The sequence below is a fragment of the Ipomoea nil genome, unplaced genomic scaffold, assembly GCF_001879475.1.
Source record: "Ipomoea nil cultivar Tokyo-kokei standard unplaced genomic scaffold, Asagao_1.1 scaffold1576, whole genome shotgun sequence".
NCBI lineage: Eukaryota > Viridiplantae > Streptophyta > Magnoliopsida > Solanales > Convolvulaceae > Ipomoea > Ipomoea nil.
In genome coordinates, this window is record NW_017618004.1 from 5,675,173 (window position 1) to 5,703,014 (window position 27,842).

Genomic DNA, 27,842 nt, shown 5'->3' on the forward strand with positions numbered 1-27,842 from the left:
TGGATGGGCTCCCCATCTATCATTTTGATATCTCTTGAAGTGTACATCGTTGCTCAATAATGTTTTCTCTAGTTATTTGGGCTACATCTGTACCCCACATGGCCATACAACAATTCTTGTGCAGACTGTAGAATCCTTGAAATGGAAAAGTAGATCAACTACTCCATGGATGGGTTCCTATCTTTAAGTTTGTCTTCTCTTGGTGAAATTAATCATTGCCCAATAGCTATCCCTTAGTGATATCTGAACCCCACAGTTTATGAGTTAGACAAGCCTGGATAGGAAAAAAATTACTCTGAATTCAGACATTAGTCAGGTGTCTACCATCTCCCTTTTGGTGGATGCCGTTACATGTCTGGTAAACAAAGGATAGAGAAGTGAAGGTGATGCATGGGCTCCCCATCTATCATTTTGATGTCTCTTGAGGTGTACATCGTTGCTCAGTAATGTTTTGTCAAGTTATTTGGGCTACATCTGTACACGACATGGCCTTACAAAAATTCTTGTGCAGATTGTTAGCTATCCCTTAGTGATATCTGAACCCCACAGTTTATGAGTTAGACAAGCCTGGATAGGAAAAAAATTGCTCTGAAGCCAGACATAAGTCAGGATTCTACCATCTCCATTTTGGTAGATGCCGTTACATGTCTGGTAAACAAAGGATAGAGAAGTGAAGGTGATGCATGGGTTCCCCATCTATCATTTTGATGTCTCTTGAAGTGTACATCGTTGCTCAGTAATGTTTTCTCACGTTATTTGGGCTACATCTGTACACGACATGGCCATAAAAAAATTCTTTTGCAGATTGTAGAATCCTTGGAATGTAAAATAAGATCAACTACTCCATGGATGGGTTCCTATATTTAAGTTTGTCATCTCTTGATGAAGTTAATCATTGCCCTATAGCTGTCCCTTAGTGACATCTGAACCCCTCAGTTCATGAGTTAGCCAATCCTGGATAGGAAAAGATTTGCTCTGAAGTCAGACATAAGTCAGACGTCTACCATGTCCATTTTGGTAGATACCGTTACATGTCTGGTAAACAGAGGATAGAGAAATAAAGGTGATGGATGGGCTTCTCATCTATCATTTTGATGTCCCTTAGTGACATCTGAACCCCTCAGTTCATGAGTTAGCCAATCCTGGATAGGAAAAGATTTGCTCTGAAGTGAGACATAAGTCAGATGTCTACCATGTCCATTTTGGTAGATACCGTTACATGTCTGGTAAACAGAGGATAGAGAAATAAAGGTGATGGATGGGCTTCTCATCTATCATTTTGATGTCTCTTGATGTGTACATTGTTGCTCAATAATTTTTTCTGTAGTTAGTTGGGCTACATCTATGAGTTGGTCAAGTTTGGATAGGAAACTTAATAACCTTACATATACAATCTCCCAAAGAAAAAAAGAAATTTCACAATCTCCAAATGGAAAGCCATCATGGACAAAGCGATTGTTGCTTGATGAGAAGCTGCTTTGCTAAAAAATTCGGTGCCTAATGAATGTGTTCATTGTGCTATCATATTTCTTGCTTATAAATTGATATTGATTGACGACAAAACAATTTTAAATGTTTGGAAATGTGATATTTCATTCATATGTGTGAATCAATCATCTCTTGTTGCTTAATTGAACCTGGATTCCACAGGGAGGAGGCAGATGAATTATCCCGAACTTTGGAGGAAAATGATGATAAGTTACGCACTTCATCAGAAGCAGCATATTTGTTATACCATGCCTTGGTTTTGCTTGCCAATAGAGGAGTAAAAGTTGAGAGGTTCTCCAGATACTTAGACACGGGTTTTCACAGTCAGGCATTGAACAAAAGAGGAGCCGGAAATCCTAATGATCTTTCAGTTTTCAGATCAACGATCTATTGGATCAGAATTCAGATCAAATTAGCATCCATCTAAAGGGGGGTATTGAAGGCACCTTGGTATCAATTGACTTCAATTGAGATATACCCCATTGCAATTTGCAACTGTATAAATGCTTGCCATAGCCAGTTAGAATGGTGGAAGTAAATTTGTGCGTTTATGAAACATATTACGTGCTTCCCGTATTTCTGTTTGGGATGATGCTTCTTGTTGGTTGCCATGGTTACACAGACCAGTAACACGTGCTGCTGTCATCCAGATATTTGCATCTTCTTTGCACTTGCTGTATATGTTGTCCCTTTAGCTCTTGGCTGTTAATGCTCTTCAACTACAAATGTTGTATACAAAAGAGTGTTTAATAATTTCTAATGGAAAATTGTAAATGTATTTTAGTGATTTGAGCTTTTTAATATCTATGATCTATGAAAATGCAACTCATGACATATTGTTGCATTTATGAAATCTTAATGCATTTAAGATTTCAGTGATTAAATGTTTGCATTTAATATTTATTTTAGTGATAATTTTGTTAATATATTAGGGTATGACATACTTTTTATAATTGAGAAGTGTTATTTTAAAAAGTAGTATCAATGTGTCTTGGAATTTAAAATAATAAAAGAGTAAGTTGTATTGAAATAATAATTCTGGGTCTTGGTCTTTATTTATATGATAAATATTTCTGGAGCCAGTTCAGTTATATTAATTTTTTTTTTTCGTTTGCTTAATTAAATAATAAAAAATAAACAATATAATAATATTGTAAATGGTTAAGACTATTGCGGTTCTAAGGTTGGGAGATCTAAAGTATCAGCAATTATACTGTGGACAGCGGTCCACAAAACTTTGTAGATCATGTTTTGAAATGATAGACATTATAATCTATTTAAATTGACATTGTCATGTATTATATTTATTATATTATCAAATGAAATTGTAATTGAATTGAAATAAAACTGTAGTTGTGTTGTGTTACAAAATAAAATTGAATAACAATTTCACATATTTGAGTATATATTGTCGTTATATCAAAATGAAACTGCAGTGCATATCTAATACCTGAACTACAATGTATTGTGAATCACGGTGCAGAAGTATACACCTTGTATTTAATTTTTTGAATAATAATTATATAATAATGACATCATAAAATGTTTGATGTAATGTAAAATTAAAAAAATAAAATATAATTTGAGGATACCAAATGTCACAAGTTTAAAATGTTTGATTTGTAAATTATGAATGATCACATTAGCTACTATATGAAATTGTGAATATTCAATATGTAAAATGTAAAAATCAGTATGTAAATTATATATTTTGGATCCGGATCCATGTAACTGTTGCAAAGCTACCTCATTTAAAAAAAAAAAAAAAAAAAGCCTTTGGAGAAAAACTGGAATACTGGATTAATGGATGATTGATTCAACTGAAAACCCTAGCTAAACCTCCATAACCAAACCACAACCAGTAGCTCAAACCTAGTCCACCATGAACACTTCGTCTCCAAACCTGCTAGAGGAAGCCCTCGCCGCCGGCGACACTGTTTCCGGTCCTAAAAGGCGCGGTCGAGTGGTGGTGATTGAGGACTGCGTGGAGACCAGCGGCGGATTCCTGCTCCACCATTTCATCAAGCGCTCTCTCTCTTCCCAATCCTCCGACGTCGTCGTCTTCCTTGCTTTCGCGCAGCCTTTTTCTCACTACGATCGCATCCTCCGCAAAATGGTTGCCCCTCACCTTTTACTCTTTTCATTTCAATGCTCAATTTGACTCCTGTTCGTTGCTAAACTATTCGTGTTTCCTAAATTAGGAGGGAAATAATAGCTATCTTTTTCTGAATTAATTATTTTGGCGTAACAGGGTTGCAACTTAGCTGTGCATAGAGACAATCAAAGATTCTTGTTTCTGGACATGCTCATGATGGAATTTCCAGGTGAATTTGTTAAGAAAATCGATTGCTTTGGTTAAACTTGAATGTTTTGCTGTTGTTATTTCATTTTATATTTATATTCCTTGGATAAAAAAAATAATATTATTAATGAAAAATTAAACCAGCGAAGAAACTTAATAATCTCTGAAGAAAATGAAGTTTGCATTGGCTATTTTATGTCATGATTATCATTTCTAGACTGCCCAATTACTATTGAATAAATATTGTGTGAGAATGTATCACTAAAATACTTTTTTGTTAAAAATATAATTATTTTTATGAGTGCATAGAGAAGTATTATAATGAAGGAATTTAATGGTTTCTTTTGAATAATCTTTTCTCAGGAGAAATATCTTTATTAAAAAAAAAAAATTCATTATAAGTCATCTTTGACATTGTTAGACAGATGGAGGGGAAACTATAGAAAATGGACTGCTTGCTTTGTATGGAAAACTTCAAAAAACAGTGGAGGCTTCTTTTGTGTCGGAGGGCTTGAGAAACATAACAGTGATGATTGATGATGTATCCCAGATTGAAGTGGCTGCCAATGGGTCATCGAGCCACGTTTTAGATTTTCTGCATTATTGCTACACTTTGACAACGGAATTTGTATGGAACTGCATTCACTACTTTATGCTTGGCTTATTTTTTGACCTATTTTTCTTAAAGCCAAACCGACATTTTGAGAGTTTGTTCGTGTAGGGTTGTTCACTTGTGACCCTTAATCACGAGGACATCTATTTGAGCATGGATAAGCCAGGAATGATTTTGCAAATGGAATACCTTGCAGATGTGGTGATAAAGACGGAACCTTTGAGCACTGGGTTAGCAACTGATGTGCATGGACAGGTACACTTTAATTCAATACTGCCCCGCAACTGCTGAATATTAATGAGGTGATTGTATTAGTTTGTCAAGGTTGGTAATTTATCTGTTGGTCTCCTAGTCCAACCATTCTTCAATTTTTATATACTTGAAGCTCAAAAAGATTTTCCTGAAGGCAATTTGAAAATTGTGCAAAACAAGTCAGACTCCAGACGCTCTAGTATCTTGCAACTTGGATCTGTGTATCCTTCCCTTTATCCTCAAACCAGAAATGTGCACTATTAGTCTGGCAAAGCTATACAGTTTGGTTCATAAGTGTACATTTTTGTGTTGAGTCTCGAAGCAAGATTGACTCGATTTACCTCCTCATGGGCCTAGAGGGTGGGTTCATGAGATCCAGGATGTAGTCTGGCGAATCTGGGAAACCTGGGTTTTCAAGAAAAGAAATGTGCACTATTTGTAAAACCCGGTATTTGATATGTTTCTACGAACATTCTCATGACACACTTCCGGCACCACTCTTAGTTGCTATAGATTCAACTGTGATAAAAATTGGAAGATGAAGCATAATTCCATGTTTTCAATAGAAGTCTGTAGTGTCATTTTGAGAAATCTGCTTGGAATCACACATGACAGAAAAATGTTGTACCCTATGATTCTTTATACCGTGATGTATATTATTATCATCAATATGCACAACAGCAACTCAAGTCCTTTACTTTCACTGTTTCACATATGAGATCTTGATACTGTTTTCATGACTTCAGACACGACGGTTTCTCTTTCTTTGTTATTTTCTGCAGTTGACTGTTATCAATAGGGGAGTTGGTTACGGCTCAGGAAGCTCTGGGACCAAGGCCCGTAATTTCCATTACCAAATCAAGGAAAGTAACGTGGAGTACTTCTATCCAGGGAGTCGGAATTGAAGAGATGCAAATTTTGGCAATTGAGTTTGAGAAAGTAATGTGTTGTTTTGTACACTGCAGACTGCAGTGAAAACATCTTTTTCTTATTGGAGATGTTCAATGTCAAAACAGTATTTCTCCATTACAATTATTAGTGCGCTAACTAGGACCGATAGGAGTGATTGAGTGGTATCATATTACAATATAAAGAATGTTATGAATTTGATTATTGTTAATACTTTTTCAGAGCCTGTTGTACATGATTTCCTTAGTGCAATTTACCTTTCTTGCATGATATATGAGCTATTAAAACAGAATTTACTCAGTATATATTCTTAAATAGTAACAGTAAGTTTCTATTGGTAAAGAAAAAAAAGTTAACTAGGCTTACTTTGGCCACTATATGTCTTCATAATCAGTTACTTTTAAGAATTTGTTGGAAAAAAAAAATGTCATTTCATGTTGTGATTAAATGGAACGAAATTTGCCTCATCTCTTACTTGCCTTGAGGAATTCCCTAGTCAGATACTCGGTACATTAAAAAGTTCTTTTTGATTTTTTCATATTACATTGATACATATACTTTATGAGATAATAGAGATTAATTCAATCCAGTCTCGAGATTGGACTCTATTCAGAAGTCGCTATCTCAAAGGCATTGCTATAATACATTATAATGTCAAGAACCAAGGGGGAAATGGGATTGAACGGGAGGAACTTTAACGTCAAGGAAGCCCATTTAAAATTAGTAAAATACAGAAATGTTTTAATCATACAAGATACATATCATCAATGCTCATTACAAAGCATATTATATAACACATGATAAGGGAACAGATCCACCATTTTATCATTTAGAAATAATACCCCTTCTACCTACCTCTACTCTACCCTGTCATTATGCTCAGAAACGCCATTCCCTGCATATCTGCAATCAAATCAATTCCAGTAACAAATAAACGGTTAGGATGAGTTAATTACCAACGTAAAATGTAGCATCAATTATCTCCCCTCTACAGACAATCATATTATCGAGGTTAGGCTTGGTAAGGTGGCCAATTGTTCAGAGTTGGTTATTTGTTCATTTTCTCGGGAGTTGGGAACTACTCTGGAAACAGAGGTAAGGTTCGTGCCCAAATTTTTTCCGTTTTGAGCTCACAAGTTCATGTGTAGCCATCTGATATAGTGATATGAGATGCTTCTGGTAAAAATATACAACTTAGAAGCATTTGTTATGCTTGTGAGTTACTATCTGACGAAAATCTCAAAAAAAAAAAAAAAAACATACCGCCAAGAGGTGGAAAGGTTCCGAGCTTTTCTATCCAACTGAAGGTTTTCCAAGGCAGTTGAAGCACGGACTACATCTTCTTCAACCTCATCGCTCTCATATCTCCAGTTGTATTCATCTTTCCTGTATCCAGACACAGATGACCCTGCTCGTCTATCTAACAACTAAATTTTATCAGCCAAAATATGCAGATATCATAGAATAGCAAACGAACGTAAAGAAGCCAGGCTACTTACTACTAGATGCCTGAGAAACAGGAACTGGCCTGCACAAGTCAAATAATCCCGAGTCAAAAGCTTCAAAAGCAGAAAACAGAATTCTAAGAGAAAGAAGTAGTAGTGTTGTATATACCTTCCCAATGGAGGTAAGCCCCCGGCAACTGATGAAGATGGAGGTCTCCTACTGTCCCGCATTTCTAAGTTGGGCAATGATTCAGCCTCTGGCGTGGTCAATCTCCTTCCAGCACCCCTTGCTTGAGATAAATTCTACAATATTTGACATTAGAAAACAAATGAGTGATGAATCTTAAGCATATACACTCATTCACAGAATGACAGTACACATAGCACTTATAGCAGTATAATTGTAGGATGTAACTGATATCTATTTTCTCTAATCAGTAGAACCAATCACATTTTCAAGCCTCCAAATCCCTAGAAAAAGAAACAATGTGAGATGTAACGTCTTAGAGACTGAGATATCCCACTATGCTTAGTAGAACAAAAATGAACCAACAGATACATACAAGTATATTACAGAGCACTCACTACGTGTTTGATAGCTGATGAGTCAATTGCTTATACATCAAGTTTCCAGTAGTTCTTGTGTGGAAAAAAAATAAAAATAAAAATAAAAATAAAAATCTAGAGTTGACCCTAATATGGTTTGCTTAATACTGGAGTATACTTTCTTCCTTTGGGAAAAGAATCATAATCAACAGGGATTTCAGGGTCAAGCTCAGACAGCTAAAGCTTTACCAGTCAGACATTTTCACTTTCTATTATCAAAATCAGACCGATACCAGATTTCATGCAAAGTTAGTAACTGGTGCTCAAATCTATATTCAGTGTCGTTGGACAAAAGAAAAGGTTTTTGTCTTATAAGATAGTTATAAAGAAGTGCCAGAAAAGCAATTTGTGGTGACACACTGCCAAATAGATTATGTTGATTGCTGAACCATGCCAAATGTGAATTGAAACAATGATATACTGCTAACAAAAGTTTTTTTTTTTTTTTTTTTTTTTAAGTCCATTGAAATGATTATTACGTGGTTAAAATATTCTACAGAGTATTATACCGCACCTCATACTTCAAGAATCCTTCAAGAACATCCAAAAGTAACGGTCCACTGTCTCCATTCATGTTAAGATCATATCCATTCTTGCTACTAAATTCTTTTAACTCAGATTTCCAGAAATCCTTTTGCTGCAATGCACCATTGTTTAAAATATTTGCACCAAAAGAAATTAGCTATTAGAAATAGATCAAAGAGCTGCAGACATTGATAAAGTAGAATTAATTCCAGAGGGAACTATACATGATTACCAAATTACACTCTGGCAAATAAACTTTCAATGTATGGTTTAATTGAGCCCAATCCAAATATTCACATACAAGTGCAGTTAGTAGCCTTCCTGCATTTGGCACAGAGAAAAACAAGCAAGAGCAGATTAGAAGGTAGTAAAGTAAGATTCTTGACCACAGGATCTTACTATACACATAGCAGTCCAGGAAAACAAGGATGGAAGGTTTGGGGTACTAACACATCCTAATGAGTTTATTGCTCAATATTTATGTAGGAGGACGATATCATGATAGAAAAATTTGTGCATCTACATAGAAACTTCTTGATGGGGACAAACAATGAACTACGAGTAATACTTATGACTGGTACACAATGGTTAGAAATGGTGAATATATTGAGCAAACTCAATCCAGAGAAAACGCTTGCAAATCATATTCTTTATAGAAGTAGTTGTTGAAAAAGTTGATAAGTCCAAAACATAACATATTTAACTAAACCTGATGGAGAATTATGAAGATGTTTAGCACGATCATTGCAGCTGCCTAATAGAGCTGGAGGCAAGCCTTCATCCTTTTCAATTGCTCTATCCTCCTCCTCAATTGCCTCAAAGACATTTGCCCTAAGTTCAGCCTGAAAAATATGCCCATGTAAGTGCAACACATTTTGTTCAACCAGGTTCACCAGCCAAATTAGTTGTGAGAGACAAAAGGAGAGACCATTGCTTTTAGGTGATTTACAAGCACCATAGAAAACATAAAAGTCCATCCATCAATGGTGAAACTTGCCAACATTTCTTTTTATATTCTTCCAATCTAACGTATCACTCTCAACATCGCAACGTTTGTTGTAACATTGAACTAACATTCACCGATGTCATGAGATAAATTAAGAACAAATACAGGGCGTAATAGTAAAAGTGTAAAACAAGCAGCCAAGATGTTCTATTTGGTGAGAAGAATCTTAAATTCACAAAATCAAATATAGTAAAAGACAAAAAGCTCAAAAAAGAAAAACACTTAGTTATCAACATAATGCATGATGATGCTACAATGCTTCATCCTTCAAGTATCATAACATAATTAAAAGACATCACGGCATAAAACATCCTAAAAACCATTATAGAAAAAAACTATAATTTCAGCTTCTAAGGCTTTCTGGGAATTCTAGCAAAAGGAATTAGTGAATTACCACCGCATCCCACCCCACCCGAGAGGAAAAGAACCCTAATTTCATAAAAATTCTCACTTTCGTTGATCTCTCCTATAGTCCATCAAAAACAACAAAAATTACAGCTTTCGGAGGGACTTATGCTCTCAAATACACTGTACAAACCTATGCAATGACCCGATCCGATCCACCAATCATTCATATCACATTTTAAAATATGTACACATACAGAATGAAGCGAAATACAGCGAGAGAGAATATAGGTATCTGCGCATGTAAGACGACAGAAATGCGGAGAAAAAAGAGGGGAGATTACTCGGATCTTGGCGAGAACGCCTTTCTTCTCGAGGGTTCGAGTGACGAGGGTTTTGAGGTCCATCATCTCCCTGGTATAATCGTCCATTTTCTATCAGCTCTTCTTCTTCTTAGCTCCAGAGCAGATGAGTCCCTTCTGAAACAGAGGCTATCGCTATTCTGCAAAGATTACTACTTTTTTTCTTTTTCTATTTTTTTTGCCGACTGTTTGATTTGAGTTTTTATCTTTTTTGTTAGTGGTTGGTGGGTCCTTTAATAATTATTAATTTAAAAATATCTCTTAATATTTTATTTACTTATTTGTTCAACTAATTTTTTTTTTTTTTAAATCACACTAACTATTTAATGGGGTGCACTAGATAAATTTTACTTTGTGATAATTGAAAAATTATAAATAAGATATACTAGTTTAAGTAACCAATAATATCAATAAGATGCTCCTATTAAGAGTCAAATTTGTAACATTGTAATTACTTTTCTTATTCTTCTTCTCTCAACATTGTGATTATTAATTCAACTGTCTGACTAACTTAGTTAGAATTACCATCTATTCAACTACTTTTTGTTAGAGTAAGTTTTAAGTGAGATCATAATATATTTGTTAAAATGTGATATATATTATTAGCACATACTCATAGTTATTATCCTTTTCTTTTTGTTGATGTACCCATGAGTTTTAATACTGTGACTAATCACTTAAACTGAATTATACATATATTTTAGTATGACAATTGACCTGAAGATTTAAAATTACTATATACCTAAAATTAAGGGTTTAGCTCCATAGCCAGCACCAATAATCAAACTCTTAACTTTTAATTAAGGATTGATGAACTCAAAGTTATTATATTATATAATAGTATATGACTCATGTGCAATAACTTACAAAACAAATTACACATAAAACTAAATACCTTTTAATTAAAATTAAAATATAAATAAAAAAAAACATGTTTTCATCAATAAATGTTTTTTTTTTAGGAAATCAATAAATGTTCATCATCTTCTTCCCGTGAAAAAATTGACCATCAGAAACCCAAAGTTGCAGAGCTCTTTTATCTTTAAAATATCACCCAGAATTCCAGTCTTTACCTTTAGGTTTACAATACAAAATAATAAATATTAAATCTTGCATTTATCTTTCCCACTGCTTTTGTTTGGAATCAAATTATTCTGATAATCATCCATTAATCAATCCATTACAGTCTCCACCTGCAACAAAAGCTTCTCTCTTTCTCAGCCATGGCGCCCGTTGACCCACACTCCTTCACCGATTCCGACCACCCTTTAACCACCCACGTCTCCCTCATTCTCTACTTCGACTTCCCCTCGTCCACCATTTCCGCCGCCACGCTCCTCACGCTCGCCGCGCCTTATTCCGGCGAACTCACTCTCGACACCCGTTCGCTCTCCATCTCCGCCGTTCTCGACCCGCTCTCGCTTTCTCCGCTCCCCTATTCGCTCTCCCCTTCCCCGCCGGACCCCGTCCTCGGCCAATCGCTCACCGTATCGGTCTCCGACAAAGCGCAAGTCTTGATTCTCTCGAAAACCAGCCCCGCCAGCTCCGCCCTGCAGTGGCTTTCTCCGCCGCAGACGTTTAACAAGACGCATCCTTTCGTGTACACTCAGTGCCAGTCCATTCACGCCAGGTCCATCTTCCCTTGCCAGGACACGCCCGCCGCGAGGACCAAATACTCCGCGAAGCTCAACGTCCCGCGGCAGCTCTCGGCGGTGATGTCCGCCAAGCACGTGGAGAGGCGGCCGCCGGCGCCGGCGGAGGCCGGAGGAGCATGCGAGGATTCAATTTGGTGTGCGGATGATCGGATTGTGGAGGAATTCGTGATGGAGCAGCCGATTCCGCCGTATCTATTCGCGTTTGCGGTTGGGGAATTAGGGTTCCGGGAGGTCGGGCCACGGACTAGGGTTTATTCCGAGGCGACCCCCGCCGTGTTGGACGCCGCCGCCCAGGAGTTTGCCGGTACTGAGGAGATTATCAGGGTTGGAGAGAAGCTTTTCGGGGCTTACGAATGGGAGAGGTTTGATTTATTGGTGCTGCCTCCAAGCTTTCCGTATGGAGGAATGGAGAATCCGAGAATGGTGTTCTTGACACCCACCGTAATCAAGGGAGATGCCACCGGAGCTCAGGTGGTGGCTCATGAACTTGCTCATAGCTGGACTGGAAATTTGATCACTAACAAGAACAATGATCACTTTTGGCTAAACGAGGTAAACCCGCAGATACTATCCGAGAGTGGACTGGTCGACTAGACGAGTCTAGGTTGACGTGCTCAAATCACGAAGGCCAATAGGCCAGTCCCTCTGAGAGTTAACCTTGTGGTTACCAAAGCAACAGTCCGACCAACTTGGTTGGGGTAATATATTATAGATATCTATTTACAAATGTATTGTTTCCATACTCCTCGCATTTTGCATTGGTGACGAGAGAAATCTGCAGTAACCCCTAACCACTAGACCCCAGAGGTAAATCAGTTTAGATTGCTCATAGTTGACCAGCTCAAACCAAGAAGGTCAATAGGCTGTTCCCGTTGAGAGTAGAACTTGTGATCTTGTAGTTATCAAGAAAATAGTCTGATCAACTTGGCTGGAGTTGTCTCAATCTAGGCATATATAGCGGAGTTAGAATGTGATAGGGCAGTCTTTAGCATTCAACTATGTTTGTTTTGGTATTTTCATGATTCATATACCTCAATTCATTAGTTCCTATGTTCGAGATTCCTCCTTCTGGTGCAATAGCTGATCTTGTGTTTCAATGATGCATTTTGAGTGATCCATATTGAGCATATAATCATTATACAGCTACAAGAATGCTAATTTGAATTCTTTCGTTTTGCTTAGAAGATGAGTTCGCATAGCTTAGAATGATTTGTTGTGTTGGGTTCCTAGGGTTTCACGACATATGCAGAGCGGAGGATTGTTGAGGTGGTGCAAGGAGAGGAAAGAGCTGCGATGAATATCGGTATTGGCTGGAGGGGACTGGTTGAGGATACGGAAAGATTCAAGGATAAGTTGGAGTTCACGAAGCTTAAAACCAACCAGGCAGGGGTTGACCCGGATGATGTATATTCTTCGGTCCCGTATGAAAAAGGGTTCCAGTTTTTGTGGCGGATTGAGAGACAAGTAAGAAAGTTTGTATTTTCTTGAGACGTTTTGGAAATGAATAACTTGCGGTCTATTTTGATGCTCAGGTTGGAAGACCCGCCTTTGATGAATTTCTGAAGAAGTACATTGAGACCTTCAAGTTTCAGTCGATTGATACTGATACGTTTCTTGATTTCCTCAAAGCAAACATCCCGGGAATAGGGGATGAAGTTGATTTGAAGCTATGGACCGAGGGTACTGGCATACCTCCAGATGCCATGGAGCCAGTTTCCGACCTCTACTCAAAGATCGTTTCTCTGGCCGAAGAATTCAAGCTAGGTAGGATGCCACGAGAGGATGAAGTCGCGGACTGGCATGGACAAGAATGGGAGCTTTACCTAGAGAACCTACCGAAATCTGTTGAAGCTTCACAGGTTGCACCGTTTTTCAAATAATTTTGTGCTTTTTTGAACTCCTAGCCATAACGGTTTGTGTCATCTTAACGTGTTGTCCTCAGGTGAGGGCATTAGATGCTCGGTACAGGCTTTCGGAGTCGAAAAACTATGAGGTGAGGGTCGGGTTTCTGAAGCTCGGGATCTCAGCGGGGTGCAGAGAGTACTACAACGAGGTGGAAAAGACTCTGAAGGAGGTGGGGAGGATGCTGTACCTTCGCCCGCTTTACACTGCCCTCGTGCAAGGCGACGGGAAGGAAGAAGACAAGGTTTTTGCGAGAAGGGTGTTTTCGGAAGCCTGTGATTGTTACCACCCCATAGCTAAGGGAGTTGTTGAGGCCATTTTTGCCAAATTTGGATGATATTTCATCAAAGGCAGTTGTTAGTTAGTGTCTAACCTTAATTGCCTTTTCAGAATGTGGATTTCTTCTAACTAGCTTCACCTGTCACTCTCTCAGTACATTAATGTTCCCAGAAGGAAGTCTTTTTCTGATCCTTAGCTTCATCAATCATGATAAAATAATATTCATGGTCGGAGAAACCTTATCTGGTGTTTGATTGATTGATTGTATGTGTGTGTATTGTATAAATAAATAATTTTTTTTAAAGAAAAAGTTGATCACACAATTAATATGGTAATTATGAAATTTTCTCAATCCTTCAAATGGTAACAGATGTGACATCCTATTACATTAAATCGGGAGATGTAAATATAAATCAAAAGTCCAAATACATATGACACGGGGCATACCCCTGATTACACCAAAAACATAAAAATTAATTAGACACAAGAAATGAAATCTGGAATAACATCGGCTAATACAAATTAGACTAAGCAAAATTAATTAAAATAAGCCAAGCCTAACTAGTACGCTCCATGCACAGCAATCTCCAAAGAAATGCACTGAAATCAAAAGCAATGCTACAAGTAGACTCAAACCCTGGCTAAACGTCCCAATGCACGCCCACCCTACCACTGAACCACACCAGTCTTTTAGAACTTTAGCTCAAAAAATTGAATATGATGCTTAGTAGCAACATGTCTACAAACAGGAGAGAGACTTGTTAAAAATCCTCCGACAATGAGAGGCTCAAACCCGCACCAATCGGCTCATATCCGAACTCTCATCCCGTCTAGCCGCGAAGTCTACCTTGTTCAAATCATGCACCAGGAACAACCTTAAACCATATCGCCAAGCAACGGGTCTTCCCACCATTAAGCGGGTCGATCCGGTCTATGCGTCCAAAATCCATGCACGTGCACCTTCCTTCATCAACGACAATCAGGAACGCGGTCTTGCTTCCAATCACCACAAAATCCGACAAACACCATATCTAGGCACCTCCCAATATGGCAATGACGCGTTACCATCCGGAGACCACCCACGGTCAACGCCGGACAAGTCCCCGGAGCTCCGTTGCCATCCATCGAAGAGAGACGTCGGTGACAGAGTTTCCGCCGGAAAAGCGACCAAACCACTGCAAAGATTTCTCTCTGAGTCCATCGCCGGAAAACCCACCGGACACCACCACAGAGCTCCCACGCCAACAACAAACAAATGCCAGCAGCGAAAGACCTCCAGCAGCTCTGTATTTGCCGGAAAACAAACCGAACCAAAACTTAGAGCACAAACCCCTCCATCGAACCACATGTACTCGCCGGAAAACCAGGGACCCCCATTCTTCCGGAGCCACCGGAAAACCTTCATACAGCGCCGGCAAGAACCACAGAGCCCTCTCCGACGACAAATCCCACCCATTTCGATTCCACCACCCCTTCCCTCACCCAACCACGGACGGCAACACCTCAACATGGCCGGAAAAATCTAAGACCATTGGACCGAGGCTGGATTCATCCAAACCATCTCCAATACAGTCTACCTCCAGTCACCAAGTCAGAGTATCAAAATCCACATAAAAGGGTCAAGCAAGAAGAAGCGAACTCACCGGGCGTGATACAGTCGCCGGAAAAGGCTCTTAACACCGGTCATGGACTATCAGAGAAGAAAGCTAGACCCACGGTCATTAACCAGAACGCACCGCTAGACGGAAATCGGAAATCACCGATGGTTGACCAAGAAGGAGACCACCGGAAATTATCATTGCTGACGAATTCGTAAAATCCCACCGGAGAACGTTGTCTTGTACGAATGGACAAAACATACCGCCGGAAACCTTCTGCCTTTATCGAAAAAGCCAAATCCATGAACAGTACTGTAGCTTGCAAAGTGCAAATCATAAAAGGACAAAACTGGGACAAGTAATAAAATCTTGGATTGTAAATAAAAATCAACAAATCATTAAAGAAACCAGTGAATAAACGAAAGAGATAATCCAAAGTAATTGGGAAATCCTTTGTTCACGAACTGGAATCACCGAAGAGCACTCATGTTGGCGGTGGCACTCTAGAGAGAAGTCAGAGAGACTTCTCTCTAGAGAGAGAAACACTCTAGCCACCACCATGACATCCTACTACATAATATAATTGGTGGTAGCTGTTGCAGTTCAAAAGGTCAATACCTCATTATCAGAGTTAATTATATGACCTTCTCTCAATGAGAGCTGTAAATATGTCATCTAAATCTAAAGTGCTTAGCAATTAATTAAGTTGCAAGATATTTATCCTGAAAATGGTTATTAAATTCACCACAAAACTTTATTCTTTATTCCACTACTTTTTACATGCATATATCTTTAATTAATTAATTAATTTTGTTGAGCATGAAACATGTGTAATGCCCATCTCCCAACTATATTTACAATAAAATTTAATCATTCGTGGCTTGAATAAATTAAACCCTAAAATTTATATATAGAACTTGCTTTTCTTCTGCATTTATAATTTTATATAATATACTTTCGATGAAAGAAAGCACCCGACTACATATATTGGAGGGACAAAATTAAAGAAGAATAATGCTAAAAATTGTAGTCCACTTTCTTTCTAGACCAAATTCGCCCATCCCATCAACAGGGAGTAATATAAATATAATTTGCTTTCTTTTGCATTTATATAATTATATGTATACTTTCGTCCAAAGAAATTAAACTCCGCCTATTAGAGGGAGAAAAAGAAGAATATTACACAAATTGTAGTAGGCCTTTTTTGTTGGATCAATCAGCTTGTTAGAGTAAAAGCGAAGTAAAAAAAAAATGCATGTAATATTACTTTTTTTAATTATAAAGTCACATTAATATTTAATACTATAATAAACAATATCTTAAAATTAAAGAAAAAACACACACAAATATTGTGAAAAATTAAATAATAATACTCCGTAAAACATTTATTAGTAACATTTACAGCAAATAAAAGATATAAATACTCCGTACATATCTGCATGCATATCTGAACACGAATTGAAGGATTAACCCCGGCGGGTTTTCAGGCCGGGTTCCGGCGACCCGGCGGCGCCCATTACTTTCTTAAACAACTGGGCGAATATCATGGCTGTGATCCGACCTCTCTGCGGCGGAAGCTGGCAGGAGGCGGCGGCGGCGAAGTGGTGTTTCGTTGGATTCTTCGCCGGCGCCTCTGCAACATTTTCCATATTAAAGCGGCACATAACTAAAATGTGAGGCAACAAAAAGTCAAATAAATAATGTTGAAAAGTAGTGAAATGAGCTGAGAAGAGAATTGCAGAGCAAAGTGATGAGCTTTGCTTAGCGATATGATCTGCCCAGGATGTTGCGTTGCTATATATATATATAGTTGGGTGGCTGCTATATGTGTATCTAAAATTCCACATAAAAATGCTGACCAAATGAAGAAAATAAAAAGAGCGAAGAAAGTCAAAGGGATTCATATATATATATATATATATATATATATATATATATATATATATATATATATATATATATATATATATATATATACAGCCATATAGGCATACAGCTAGAAGCTAACTAGCTAAGTTCCAAAGTAAACGCCCTTCTAAGTCCCAACATTGACTCTTGCTACTCTCACAATTTTATTTTATTTTTAAGGAAAATACTATGTGTACTGCCAAACACAAAATTTGATGTACACAATTGTATTTGAGACTCACATGAAAAAAATAGCTTATTAGTGTCGGGCACACGAGTGAGTAAAATTTAGCAAGTAAAATTTAAGAGTCCAATAATCAATGTAGTATAACTCTTTTTTTTTATTATTATTATAAATTTACAAGAAATCAAGCAACTGTTATATGAAAACGTGAACTAAATAAAATATGCTTTATCAATTTAAATCGTTTATAGCTAGACAATTCAAACAAAGAAAACTATAGAGTGTCAAAGACTTTGTGGTCGAGCAACATATAATTGTAATTCTTTCAAATGGGAGGTTACATGTTTGACTATAAACTAAACTTTGAACTAAGATTGATGTTAATTAATTAATAATGTCCAACCAAATTGGCTGGACCAGCTGCCAATAGCTCTCACAATTTTCAACATTATTAACTCCTGAAACATATAAGTAAAGATGTACTTTTTTTTAGCACAAAAAAGAAGTTCTCCTATCCCCCTGAATTAGATAATAAAACAACTTAGTTGAGTTGCTTTATAATTATAATATTTTAAATTTAACTCTGAGAGAAAGTTATTTATTGATTTTTTCAGTTTGAGTTGGTCAACTATATATAAACTAAGTTGATTTACTTCTTATGCTCATTTGCTCATTAAATTATAAGGGGAGTTCCAGCTCAAATGCACATTCTTATGAAGGCAATGCATTTTCTATTAAAAAAAGAAGATGAAGAAGAAGCGAAGAAGAAATAATACACTTATAATTCACATGCATCACCAAGATTGGAAAGACGTGTGGTATTGGAATTCAGATGCAAGCCAGGAAATTCACTATTAATTAATTATTATATTTTAGAATTAGTGAATATATAAGATTTATATATTAAGTCAAAACACCACGTGGATTTCAAATAATATTATATTATATCATTATTTTAAAATTTTATAAAATAGCATGTAAAAATAATGTTGTATACTAAAACTATAAAGTGACTGTCACAACATATAATTTGAGAGGTTTGATTAAAGAAGTGGGGCGTGTTATTGCTTTCTATATTTAATAGATTTTTTTTTTCTTTGACGATATTTCTATATCATTATAAGATGTAATTTATTTTAGGATGTGTCCGTAATTGCATTAGTAATTTCCTTATTAACGGTTCAAAATTATTAAGTTTAGTATGTCATCATTTTACTTATGATGTTATAATATTTCCTATTATTTTTTCAATGGAACGCAAATGTCAACACAATCTTTTTAATGAAAATGTCAACGCACTTACAAGTCAATCTTCATATTCATACTATCTTTTGTTTAATCAAGTCAAACAGCTAATAGTAATCAAATTGACTTATATACTAACTATTTTATCAAACAATGTCATTATTTATTTATTTATATTATTGTCCCACTATTATAAATGCCTTTTTCTCGTTTTCTTAATTATTTTTGTAAAAGTAGAAGGTAGACTAATCTTATGCATGCATGTTTCTAGAATATGGCGTTGACAATTTGGTGGTAAATAATGGTGCTTAAAATTACATCAATTAAATTTGATGATTAATAATGGACTTGTCCCACCATCTGTCATGATATAACTATTATTACGATAGTTTTCTTTTATATTTGCAGTTAACAAATTTATATGTATATGTTGTTATTGTGTTATGTTCATTCAATTTATTTACAAGTACTTAATTATATACATATAATTTTTAGATCAAGATTCATAATGTAATATGAACTCTGATCCATGGTATAACAATTGCCCTTCTTAAAAATAGGACTTTCATATGGAAGGTTGTGGACTTGTGGTCCTTATAGATTGAGTTTCAGTGGAGGCAGCATTGACTCTTTTGTGTTTCAGTAGGTTGAGAAATTAGTTGTCAATAAATACTACTCCCTCCGTCCCGAATTGGATGTCTCATTTACTTTTTGCACGCTTTTTAATGAATTAAAGTAAATGTTATGCACTTTCCAATTATACCCCTCACTTTTTCACTTTTGGAAATAAAAACAATAAAGAAAGCAAAAGCTAGAAGGGTAATTTGAAAAAAGTAGAATGATGGTGATGTTCAATTTTGGAAAGTGGACAACATTTTGGGACAAACTAAAAAGGAAAGTAAGACACATAAAATGGGACAGAGGGAGTACATTGTAACAGAGTTAATAGTACTCAAAAACAGGACTTTCATGATGGGCTAGGACCTCCACTGGACTGGACTTTATCTGTCTTGGGCCTATCAAGAAGCCCATAAACTCTATTATTGAAAGAAAAATATATATTATTTTTGTATTAAATGTACATTATATAAAATAATATATTTTTTTTGAATATAAGATATATTTTAATATATTAAATGTACATTATTTGATAATATACAAAATAATATATTTTTAATACTCAAATAATATATTTTATGTAAAAATATATATATATACTTTTTATTTATGATACAGTTTACACGGTTGTGTGAACCATAATAATTGATTATTTTGCACATTAACACTAAACCCTACAAATATAATCAATTAATGTAATTAATCTTGAATCGTTATAATGTTACATCAACATTATTTTGTCTATTTATGTTAAAAAAGAAATCCGTCACTATTATTTAAGAATGTGCATTACATAAACTCTATTTTATTACAATAACTCGTAAATCAGTACTAAAAAAATATTAGTTAGATGAAAGTGTATGCAAGTATTATTTCTCATGTGTAATATCTATAATCTATTTGTGCTTGATTCAGATCAGAAAATTTATTAGGAATTAAAAATTGGAAATGTAATATACAAAAGGGTAGGATGGGAATTTAAACTGTAAACGATTGGAGAAGAAAGGGCCACGTCTCTCCACAGCAATTTAAATTGTAAACCTCGTACCCCTGCCGACAAGGCGACACATTTCTGTATATATCATTCCATCATTATCTACATCTCTCACCCATTTTTTTTTTTCAATATTGTCTCATATATAAATACCTATTATTTTAATGCTATTAGATAATAAAATACTTTCTTTTTTTTATGATTCAAATATGCAAATATTGGATAACCTCATATCCAAATTTTCTTTTTTTTTAAAAAAAATTTAAGTATGTATATTGGTGGTTATTTCATAACTTAAAAAAAATATATTAATGTCACTAGAGCAATTCAGCTGCATTTTAGGTATCAAGACGCATATTATGTATGTTTAGAATCTCTAATCTAATTACCCTCGTTATATCGTGGATCATGATCCACCATATACATTGTGTACTCTGGTCCTATTATGTACCCGTAGTGAATATATTATATATAATCAATTTATTTACGTACAATTTGCATATTATGTATATGCAGTTAACATATTATATACATTTAGTATGTATATATAATATTTTAACTGAAAGTATATAATATACCAAGTGCATATACATAATCTAATTCAGGATTTATAATATGCATGGTGAACCCTGATTCACGATATAATTTATGTCTGATTATAACCAATTATCGAGCAATAAAGTTATTTTGTTGTATCTTGATTATTTTAGCTATTTAAATTGTGATGTAAATCATGGTTTATAGTATAAGATTAAAGGTGGGATGTGACTTAAAATTCTAAAACAAGAAACACAGCTAAGTTAAAAGGTGGAGCTTACTGTAATAGGAAATGTTCAAACGTAAGATGAAAGAGATGGGCACTTTAAAATAATCATAATTAATAACAAAAAAAAAAAAGATTCTGATTACGATGATGATGACGTGGAGTTGGAAGGCAGTTGGGGACCACCCATCATTTGTATGTGGTCCATATTTTGGTATTCCTATTTTCTTTCTCTTTTTGGGTGACAGTTATCCTGTGCCCCTGTTTTTCTCTCATTTGCAATAAAAACCTAGCCATGGACAACAACTACCCTTTATTGTCTCCATTAAGGTTTTTCTCGTCTCGGACATAGCTCAGTGGTTGAAAGTTTGAAGATGGATGTAACGCCTAACAACTATCTGGATTCAAATCTTTAATAGGGAAGAATCTTAACTTGCAAATAGACTTAACAGGTAATAGTGCACTCAAATATAGATGGAGTGGTCAACTACTATGTAGTGTGGTGACATTCTAGTTACTCATTCAAGTAGATGTCAAATGTTTGAACCCTGGTGGTGGGGACTTAAATTCTTTGAGCTGAAAATGTTTGAGAAAGTATAGAACAGAAAAAGAAACATAAAATGACATTTTAAGTTGATTTGTTGTGATACGAATGTTAATGGTGTCTATTTTTTATTTGAGTCGGATTAAAGTGGATTTGAGTTCTTTGAAGTAATACGAAGAAATCGATATATTGTACACTCAAAACTGATAATGAGTAAAAGAGAAATTGATTCTCAAAATAGATCATATTGGGAAACATAGACTACAAGCTCTTAGCACCTAGGGGAGGTAGGAAATAAAATTTTAAAGAAAGTGTAAGTGTAACATGACCCGAACTTGTAAATCTGTCACCCTTTCAATTTTGTACTTATTTTTGAGAATTATTATCGGAATATTCCAACGTGTTATTGATTATAGAAATATAATACAAGATTGTCATGTTGTGTACAAGTATATATAAAGAAGCTAAGAAGCTAAGCTTTGGAAATCAATAAGTTCCAATTTCAATAACTCAATATGTATTATGTAAAAGCATCCGTATTAGCTCAAACATTTTCACGGTTTTTAAAGCTCCATTTAAGAAAGAAAAAGAGGACAAGAAAAAAAGAAATAGGAAAATAAATTTGACAGCCTCATCTGAAAAAACCTTCAAAAATCCACAAGTGTGGATGCTATAAGGACGATGAATAAGTGACAATGACAAGGCATTTAACTATTAACATTGGACCAAGTGGCATGTGACACGAGGACACATTGACTCCTCATGTAAAAAGTAAAAAGAAAACGATACATGTACTCCATGGGAGTAAAAATTTCGCAACGTCTTATGATTTGATTTATAGAAGAGGAAAAAAATACAAATTGTGGCTCACTAATTTTTATAGATGAATTAGAATATGACGCGTAATTGGGAGTTAAAAAATAGTGTAGAAAATGAAAATATGTGTTGTATTACTCAAAGTAAAAATTGATCATACATAATGAGAACACTCCCCATAAAAAATATGGATAAATCAACACCGTGCCACCCATTTTAAAAAATCAGAGGTTTGGATTCATTGAATATTACTATTATTAGATTTTCAAATTTGTAATAATTATTAAATGAGTCCGTTCTTAAAAGTGTACAATAATTATAAAATTGACCACTTGTTTTTTTAATATATTTACAATGTTGTGATTGGGTACTTGGGTCGTTGCGTAATAATAAATATAGAAATGACTAGATGACTTGTCGTAGCCATAATGGCTAATGTGCCCCAACATAGTGGCTGATGCAACTATGTCATTCATTTCTTAAATGCATGCATTTTGCTGGCAAACTTTTAGTGGTAGAATATTTATTTACTGACATTATTTGATAATATATAAAATAATATATATTTAATACTTAAATAATATATTTTCAAATAATATATAGTTAATACACATATATATGTACTATTAATATATTATTTTTTTGTTCATCCACACAACTATGTGAACTATATTTCATAGAATAATGATTACATTTTAGCAAGTCAAGTCAGGGAAAACTAACTTGGCGACGGTTTCATATTTACCGTTACTTTTTTACATTGACGTAAAAATAAATATTACTCCGTAATTGATTTTGTTTATTTTTATCCTTCAAATATAATTAATATATACATATGTCAATACTTTAATATTTAAAAAATATTTATCATTTTCATACCTTAATTTCATGGGCATCAATTTCATACCTCTATTTTTTGAATATCAGCGAATAAGGAGTGAAAGGGAGAGAAGATGGTACTGTTTCATTACTGGAAAAACTGAAACTGCAAAGCATGGAGGTTACAACGTTTATAAAGGAAAGGAAAGAGGCGGGAAAGGTGGTTACACGGTTACACATGGTGGATTACAAGAAAGCCCTTGTGAGATTGCAACTGGACAAGCTTAGCCGTTCTTGTTATTGCTTGATACCCCCCCGTAAGCTGGAGCATGCACATCTTGGATGCCCAGCTTAGACTTGAAAATATGAAACTGAGATATCGGCAATGGTTTAGTGAAACCATCTGCTACTTGATTAGATGATGATACGGGTAGTAGCTTGACGAGCCCTTGATTCAACTTCTCGCGTGCCACATGACAATCAATGTCAATATGTTTGGTGCGTTCGTGGAAGACATGGTTCTCGGCGATGGCTATTGCAGACTTATTGTCACAATACATGGCTGCCGGTTTTGCCATTTTTATGTGGAAGTCTTGGAGCAAATTTGTAAGCCACTGCACTTCACAAACCGTGGCTGCCATAGCACGGTATTCAGCCTCCGAGGATGATCTTGAGACTGTGGCTTGTTTCTTAGACCTCCAAGAGATTAGAGATGATCCAAGAAATACACAGTAACCTGTTATCGACCTCCGAGTATCGCTGCATGATGCCCAGTCTGAGTCCGAAAACACTTTCAGATGCAGCTCTGTTTTTGTGGGATAGAATAGGCCCTGTCCTGGTGCATTCTTAATATATCGTAGCACTCGGTGAGCAGCTACCAAGTGTTGATCTTTAGGGGCATCCACGAATTGACTTAACTGTTGGATGGCAAATGATATATCTGGTCTGGTAGCTGTCAAATATAGCAATTTGCCTATTAGTCTTCTATAGCTGCTGGGATCAGCAAGAGGGGCTCCATCGTGGTTGAGTTTCAAGTTTTGCACCATTGGTGTGTTGGCAGACTTGCATCCAAGAAAGCCAGCTTCCTCCAAGATTTCCAGAGCATATTTACGCTGACATAGATTCAACCCTTTTTCAGTTGTCTTTGCTTCAATTCCCAGAAAGTAACCAAGAGTGCCCAAGTCCTTAATTCGAAAGGTGTTGTCCAGGAATAGTTTCAGCTCTTTTATTGAGTCCAGGTTTGCACTTGCAACCAAGATGTCGTCTACATAGACTAGGATAGCAACAAATTCAACACCACTGCCTTTGATGAACAGGGAGGGGTCAGATTTTGACTGCCTGAATCCGATGCTGTATAGAGCCATACTCAGTTTTGCGTTCCATTGTCTGCTCGCCTGCTTGAGGCCATATAACGATCTTAGGAGCCGACAAACTTGATGTGGCTTTTCATTCTGGAACCCAGGAGGCAATTCCATATACACTTCTTCATTTAGATCCCCGTGAAGAAATGCATTATTGATGTCCATCTGGTGAATGTGCCAAGACTTGGAGATGGCAGTTGCAAGGAAGGTGCGGATGGTCGTGATTCTAGCAACTGGAGAGAAAGTGTCTAAGTAATCTATCCCAAGCTGCTGGTTGTAACCTTTAGCAACCAATCGTGCTTTGTACCGTTCAATGGTTCCATCCGCTTTCAATTTGGTCTTATACACCCATTTACAACCTATGGGATGTTTGCCGGGAGGAAGATCCACCAATTCCCATGTCTGATTCTTCTGTAGAGCCTCTATTTCAGTCTCCATGGCTTCTTTCCAGCACTCGTGTTTGGCAGCTTGAGCATAAGACTTTGGTTCGCCTATGGCTGTGACAGCCATTGAAAGGGCTTTGTGTGCTGGTTCAAGATGTTCATATGAGACAACTTTTGATAGGAGATGGGGTGTAGAGTTTACCACAGAAGCAGATTCACAATAGTAGTCTTGCAAATGGCTTGGCATATGTCGTTGTCTGGTGGATTTTCTTATTCTTGTGGGAGAGACCGATAGACCATTATTGGCAGTAAAATGATCCTGGGTGGAGCTGTTTGCATCTGTTGGAGATGAGACAGTGGTAGGACCATTATCATATTGGAGTTCACGCTCTCTACTGTCCAACGGATCATTAATATCATTGTCCACTGGTTCATCTAGACTGGCTTGACTGAATTGGGGAGTCTCTCCATTCACCATTGGATTGTTAGAAAGCTGAGGCTTGTCAGTGACTCTTTCTTCATCAGTTTCAAGTTGTTGAAAGTTGAACCTTTCATGGCTATTTGTGGGGATCACTGGCAGAGATGGGACATCTGAGGGATCTACTGTTGCATCATGAGGCTGCTCTTTCCCTACATAGGGGAATTGATCTTCATAGAAAGCTACATCACGTGAGATAAAAATAGAGTTGTCATGCAGATCACATAAAAGGTACCCCTTGATATTGGAGGGCATCCCAACAAGGATGCATTTTCTGCTTCTAGGGGCCATCTTGTGCCTTGATATGGATGAGGTAGATGCATAGCATAGACATCCGAAAACTCTGATGATGTTGAGATCGGGTTGTTTATCATACAACCGTTTGTAAGGACATGACCACTCAATAACCGGTGATGGGAGGCGGTCGATGAGATAGACAGCATGTAAGACACATTGTCCCCAAAACTCCAAAGGTAGGTTGGCCTGAAATCTCAGTGCCCTTGCTACGTTCAATATGTGTTGGTGTTTACGTTCTACAACCGCATTTTGTTGTGGGGTATTGACACAAGTCCTTTGGTGGATTATCCCATATTCGGCAAAGAAGTCCTTCATGTTAAATTCTAACCCATTGTCACTCCGGATAGTCTTGATTGGGAGATCAAACTGTGTTTGAACCATTTTTCGAAAGCCCTTGATTATGCCTTGTGTCTCCGACTTATTTCTCATCAAATGCACCCATGTGTATCGTGAATAGTCGTCAATAATTGTCAAGAAATATCTTTCTCCTTTCAAGGATTGTACTACAAAGGGGCCCCAAATGTCAACATGAATTAATTCAAAACAAGATGTAGAGAATGTACTGCTAACAGGGAAAGGAGATTTCTTATGCTTTGCAAAGTGACAATTATCACATGCTACTTTCTTGGAATGAGAAACATGAATGTTAGTAAGTAAATGCATCTTATTGAAAGTGAAGTGGCCGAATCTTTGGTGCCATACTTCACTACTACATGACATAGCAAACTGACTCTGAGCAGGTGTTTCATTCAGCAGGTATAAACCATTTGCTTCCTTAGCCAAACCAGTCAGCTTCCCATGGTTGCTTCGAAGGAGACACTGATGAGAATTAAATATCAACTCATAAGATGATTCTTGAAGTAATTGGCTAATAGAAATGATGTTAAAGTTGAAGGAGGGAATGTATAAAACATTTTCCAGATTCAGATTGTCCCTCAACTTTATATGCCCCACATGTGTGACTTCTATTTGCTTTCCATCAGGTAAATTCACTTTTGTTCCTTCCACATGATGATAAGAATCGAAGAAATTCAAGGAGCACACTATGTGATTAGTGGCTCCGGAATCCAGTATCCAAGATGAATGTTGCAGATAAACAGAATTAACAGTAGTATGAATGATAGACTTGCCTTCATCAGCTTGTGGCTTAGTGAGAGTAACAGCTGCAGTGGATTGGTTCTGCCCCATCTGGAGTTGTAGGAGAGAGATGAGCTTCTGCATTTGTTCATTAGTATTAGTCTCACTATTGGATGTGGAGACTGCTGCCATGGCTTGTTGCTTGCCTTTCGTCTTGAATCCCGGCACCCAACCGGGAGGGTAACCATGCTTTTTATAGCATTTCTCGATGGTGTGCCCCGTTTTCCCACAATAGGTGCATGTGGCAGCCTTGTTCCCAGTTCCAAAATTGTTGTTCCTTCTATTGTTGTTGTATCCGATGGCAGCTACAACCTCTTGATTGTCTGTAGGATTAGTTTGCACAAGATTAGCATGATTTATCTCAAAGTGTTTCAGATTCATACTCTCAATCTTGAGTTGCCTTTCAAACTTTTCGGCCATGACAAACACTTTGTGTAAGTCCGGCAGAGGATCTAACACTAGAACTCCGGACTTCAGAGAGTTATATTCCTCGCTTAATCCCTGCAAAAATAAGATGATTTGATCGACTTCCTTCTCCTTTCTGATCTCGTCAAAAGCTTTGCAGGAGCATTGCGGAGTGCATCGGCATATAGGCAGTGGTCTAAGCTCATTCATCTGCTCCCATAGGATCCGGCAACGAGTGTAATAATCGTTTACAGACAAGTTTTCCTGCTTCAAATTGTTAATCTCCATCTACAAGGATGAGATCCGATGTGGATCTCTCTGGGAGAACCGCTTCCTTAGATCGTTCCATACTTCATTTGCATTCTGAATGTGCATAACGCTTTGCGTGATCGAAGGATGAACGGATTTGTAGATCCATGCGCATATCATTAGGTTACACCTCCTCCAAGCTGAATACTGCGTGTGTGAGATGTCCGGCGCGATCGTAGTGCCTTCTATGAGGCTCCATTTGTTCTTTACCTCCAGTGCAACTTGCATGGAGATACTCCAAGTTCCATAGTTGGAGCTGCCTGCGAGAGGGGGGCTGACTAGCACTGCATTGAT

At 36.6% G+C, this 27,842-nt stretch overlaps 3 protein-coding genes and 1 long non-coding RNA gene across 7 annotated transcripts; 3 read left to right on the forward strand and 1 right to left on the reverse strand.

The window, feature by feature from the left end:
* The first annotated feature begins 1,369 nt into the window (after positions 1-1,369).
* LOC109190692 lies at positions 1,370-2,286 on the forward strand. Its single transcript, XR_002055760.1, has 2 exons — positions 1,370-1,493; positions 1,651-2,286. It is a non-coding gene; the product is annotated as an uncharacterized LOC109190692 (long non-coding RNA).
* A 963-nt stretch (positions 2,287-3,249) lies between these two features.
* LOC109190691 (elongator complex protein 6) lies at positions 3,250-5,785 on the forward strand. Its single transcript, XM_019341257.1, has 5 exons — positions 3,250-3,604; positions 3,740-3,812; positions 4,216-4,418; positions 4,512-4,658; positions 5,438-5,785. The coding sequence occupies exons 1-5, from the start codon at positions 3,371-3,373 to the stop codon at positions 5,558-5,560; spliced, it is 780 nt and encodes a 259-aa protein (XP_019196802.1). The 5' UTR covers positions 3,250-3,370; the 3' UTR covers positions 5,561-5,785.
* Positions 5,786-6,257: 472 nt separating this feature from the next.
* On the reverse strand, positions 6,258-10,041 carry LOC109190690 (protein TONNEAU 1a-like). 3 transcript variants are annotated; one of them, XM_019341256.1, is made up of 9 exons: positions 9,836-10,039; positions 8,850-8,982; positions 8,373-8,461; positions 8,130-8,252; positions 7,286-7,312; positions 7,179-7,234; positions 7,064-7,092; positions 6,828-6,984; positions 6,258-6,467 (listed from the first exon to the last, which is right to left on the reverse strand). In XM_019341256.1, exons 1-9 carry the CDS (start codon positions 9,920-9,922, stop codon positions 6,422-6,424), a joined length of 747 nt encoding a protein of 248 aa, XP_019196801.1. In that variant the 5' UTR covers positions 9,923-10,039; the 3' UTR covers positions 6,258-6,421. The 3 variants fall into 3 exon arrangements, 2 of the variants coding, with proteins under 2 accessions (XP_019196801.1, XP_019196800.1); XR_002055759.1 differs by having other exon boundaries at positions 6,828-6,980; positions 7,179-7,312; positions 9,836-10,041; XM_019341255.1 differs by having other exon boundaries at positions 7,179-7,312.
* An 804-nt stretch (positions 10,042-10,845) lies between these two features.
* Positions 10,846-13,912, forward strand: LOC109190471 (leukotriene A-4 hydrolase homolog). 2 transcript variants are annotated; one of them, XM_019340951.1, is made up of 5 exons: positions 10,846-12,060; positions 12,739-12,972; positions 13,041-13,367; positions 13,451-13,785; positions 13,816-13,912. In XM_019340951.1, the coding sequence occupies exons 1-4, from the start codon at positions 11,077-11,079 to the stop codon at positions 13,745-13,747; spliced, it is 1,842 nt and encodes a 613-aa protein (XP_019196496.1). In that variant the 5' UTR covers positions 10,846-11,076; the 3' UTR covers positions 13,748-13,785; positions 13,816-13,912. The 2 variants fall into 2 exon arrangements, with proteins under 2 accessions (XP_019196496.1, XP_019196495.1); XM_019340950.1 differs by having other exon boundaries at positions 13,451-13,912.
* Positions 13,913-27,842: the final 13,930 nt, after the last annotated feature.

Excerpts from the sequence above, each read along its gene's own strand:
- LOC109190691 (XM_019341257.1), top strand. The coding sequence starts at position 3,371 with ATGAACACTTCGTCTCCAAACCTGCTAGAGGAAGCCCTCGCCGCCGGC. Across the intron at positions 3,605-3,739 it reads ATCGCATCCTCCGCAAAATG|GGTTGCAACTTAGCTGTGCA; the intron begins GTTGCCCCTCAC and ends TTGGCGTAACAG. Across the intron at positions 4,659-5,437 it reads CAACTGATGTGCATGGACAG|TTGACTGTTATCAATAGGGG; the intron begins GTACACTTTAAT and ends TATTTTCTGCAG.
- LOC109190690 (XM_019341255.1), bottom strand. The coding sequence starts at position 9,922 with ATGGACGATTATACCAGGGAGATGATGGACCTCAAAACCCTCGTCACT. Across the intron at positions 8,983-9,835 it reads GCGTTCTCGCCAAGATCCGA|GCTGAACTTAGGGCAAATGT; the intron begins GTAATCTCCCCT and ends CATATTTTTCAG. Across the intron at positions 6,468-6,827 it reads AACCTTTCCACCTCTTGGCG|ATATGCAGGGAATGGCGTTT; the intron begins GTATGTTTTTTT and ends ATTTGATTGCAG.
- LOC109190471 (XM_019340950.1), top strand. The coding sequence starts at position 11,077 with ATGGCGCCCGTTGACCCACACTCCTTCACCGATTCCGACCACCCTTTA. Across the intron at positions 12,973-13,040 it reads TGTGGCGGATTGAGAGACAA|GTTGGAAGACCCGCCTTTGA; the intron begins GTAAGAAAGTTT and ends TTTGATGCTCAG. Across the intron at positions 13,368-13,450 it reads AATCTGTTGAAGCTTCACAG|GTGAGGGCATTAGATGCTCG; the intron begins GTTGCACCGTTT and ends TGTTGTCCTCAG.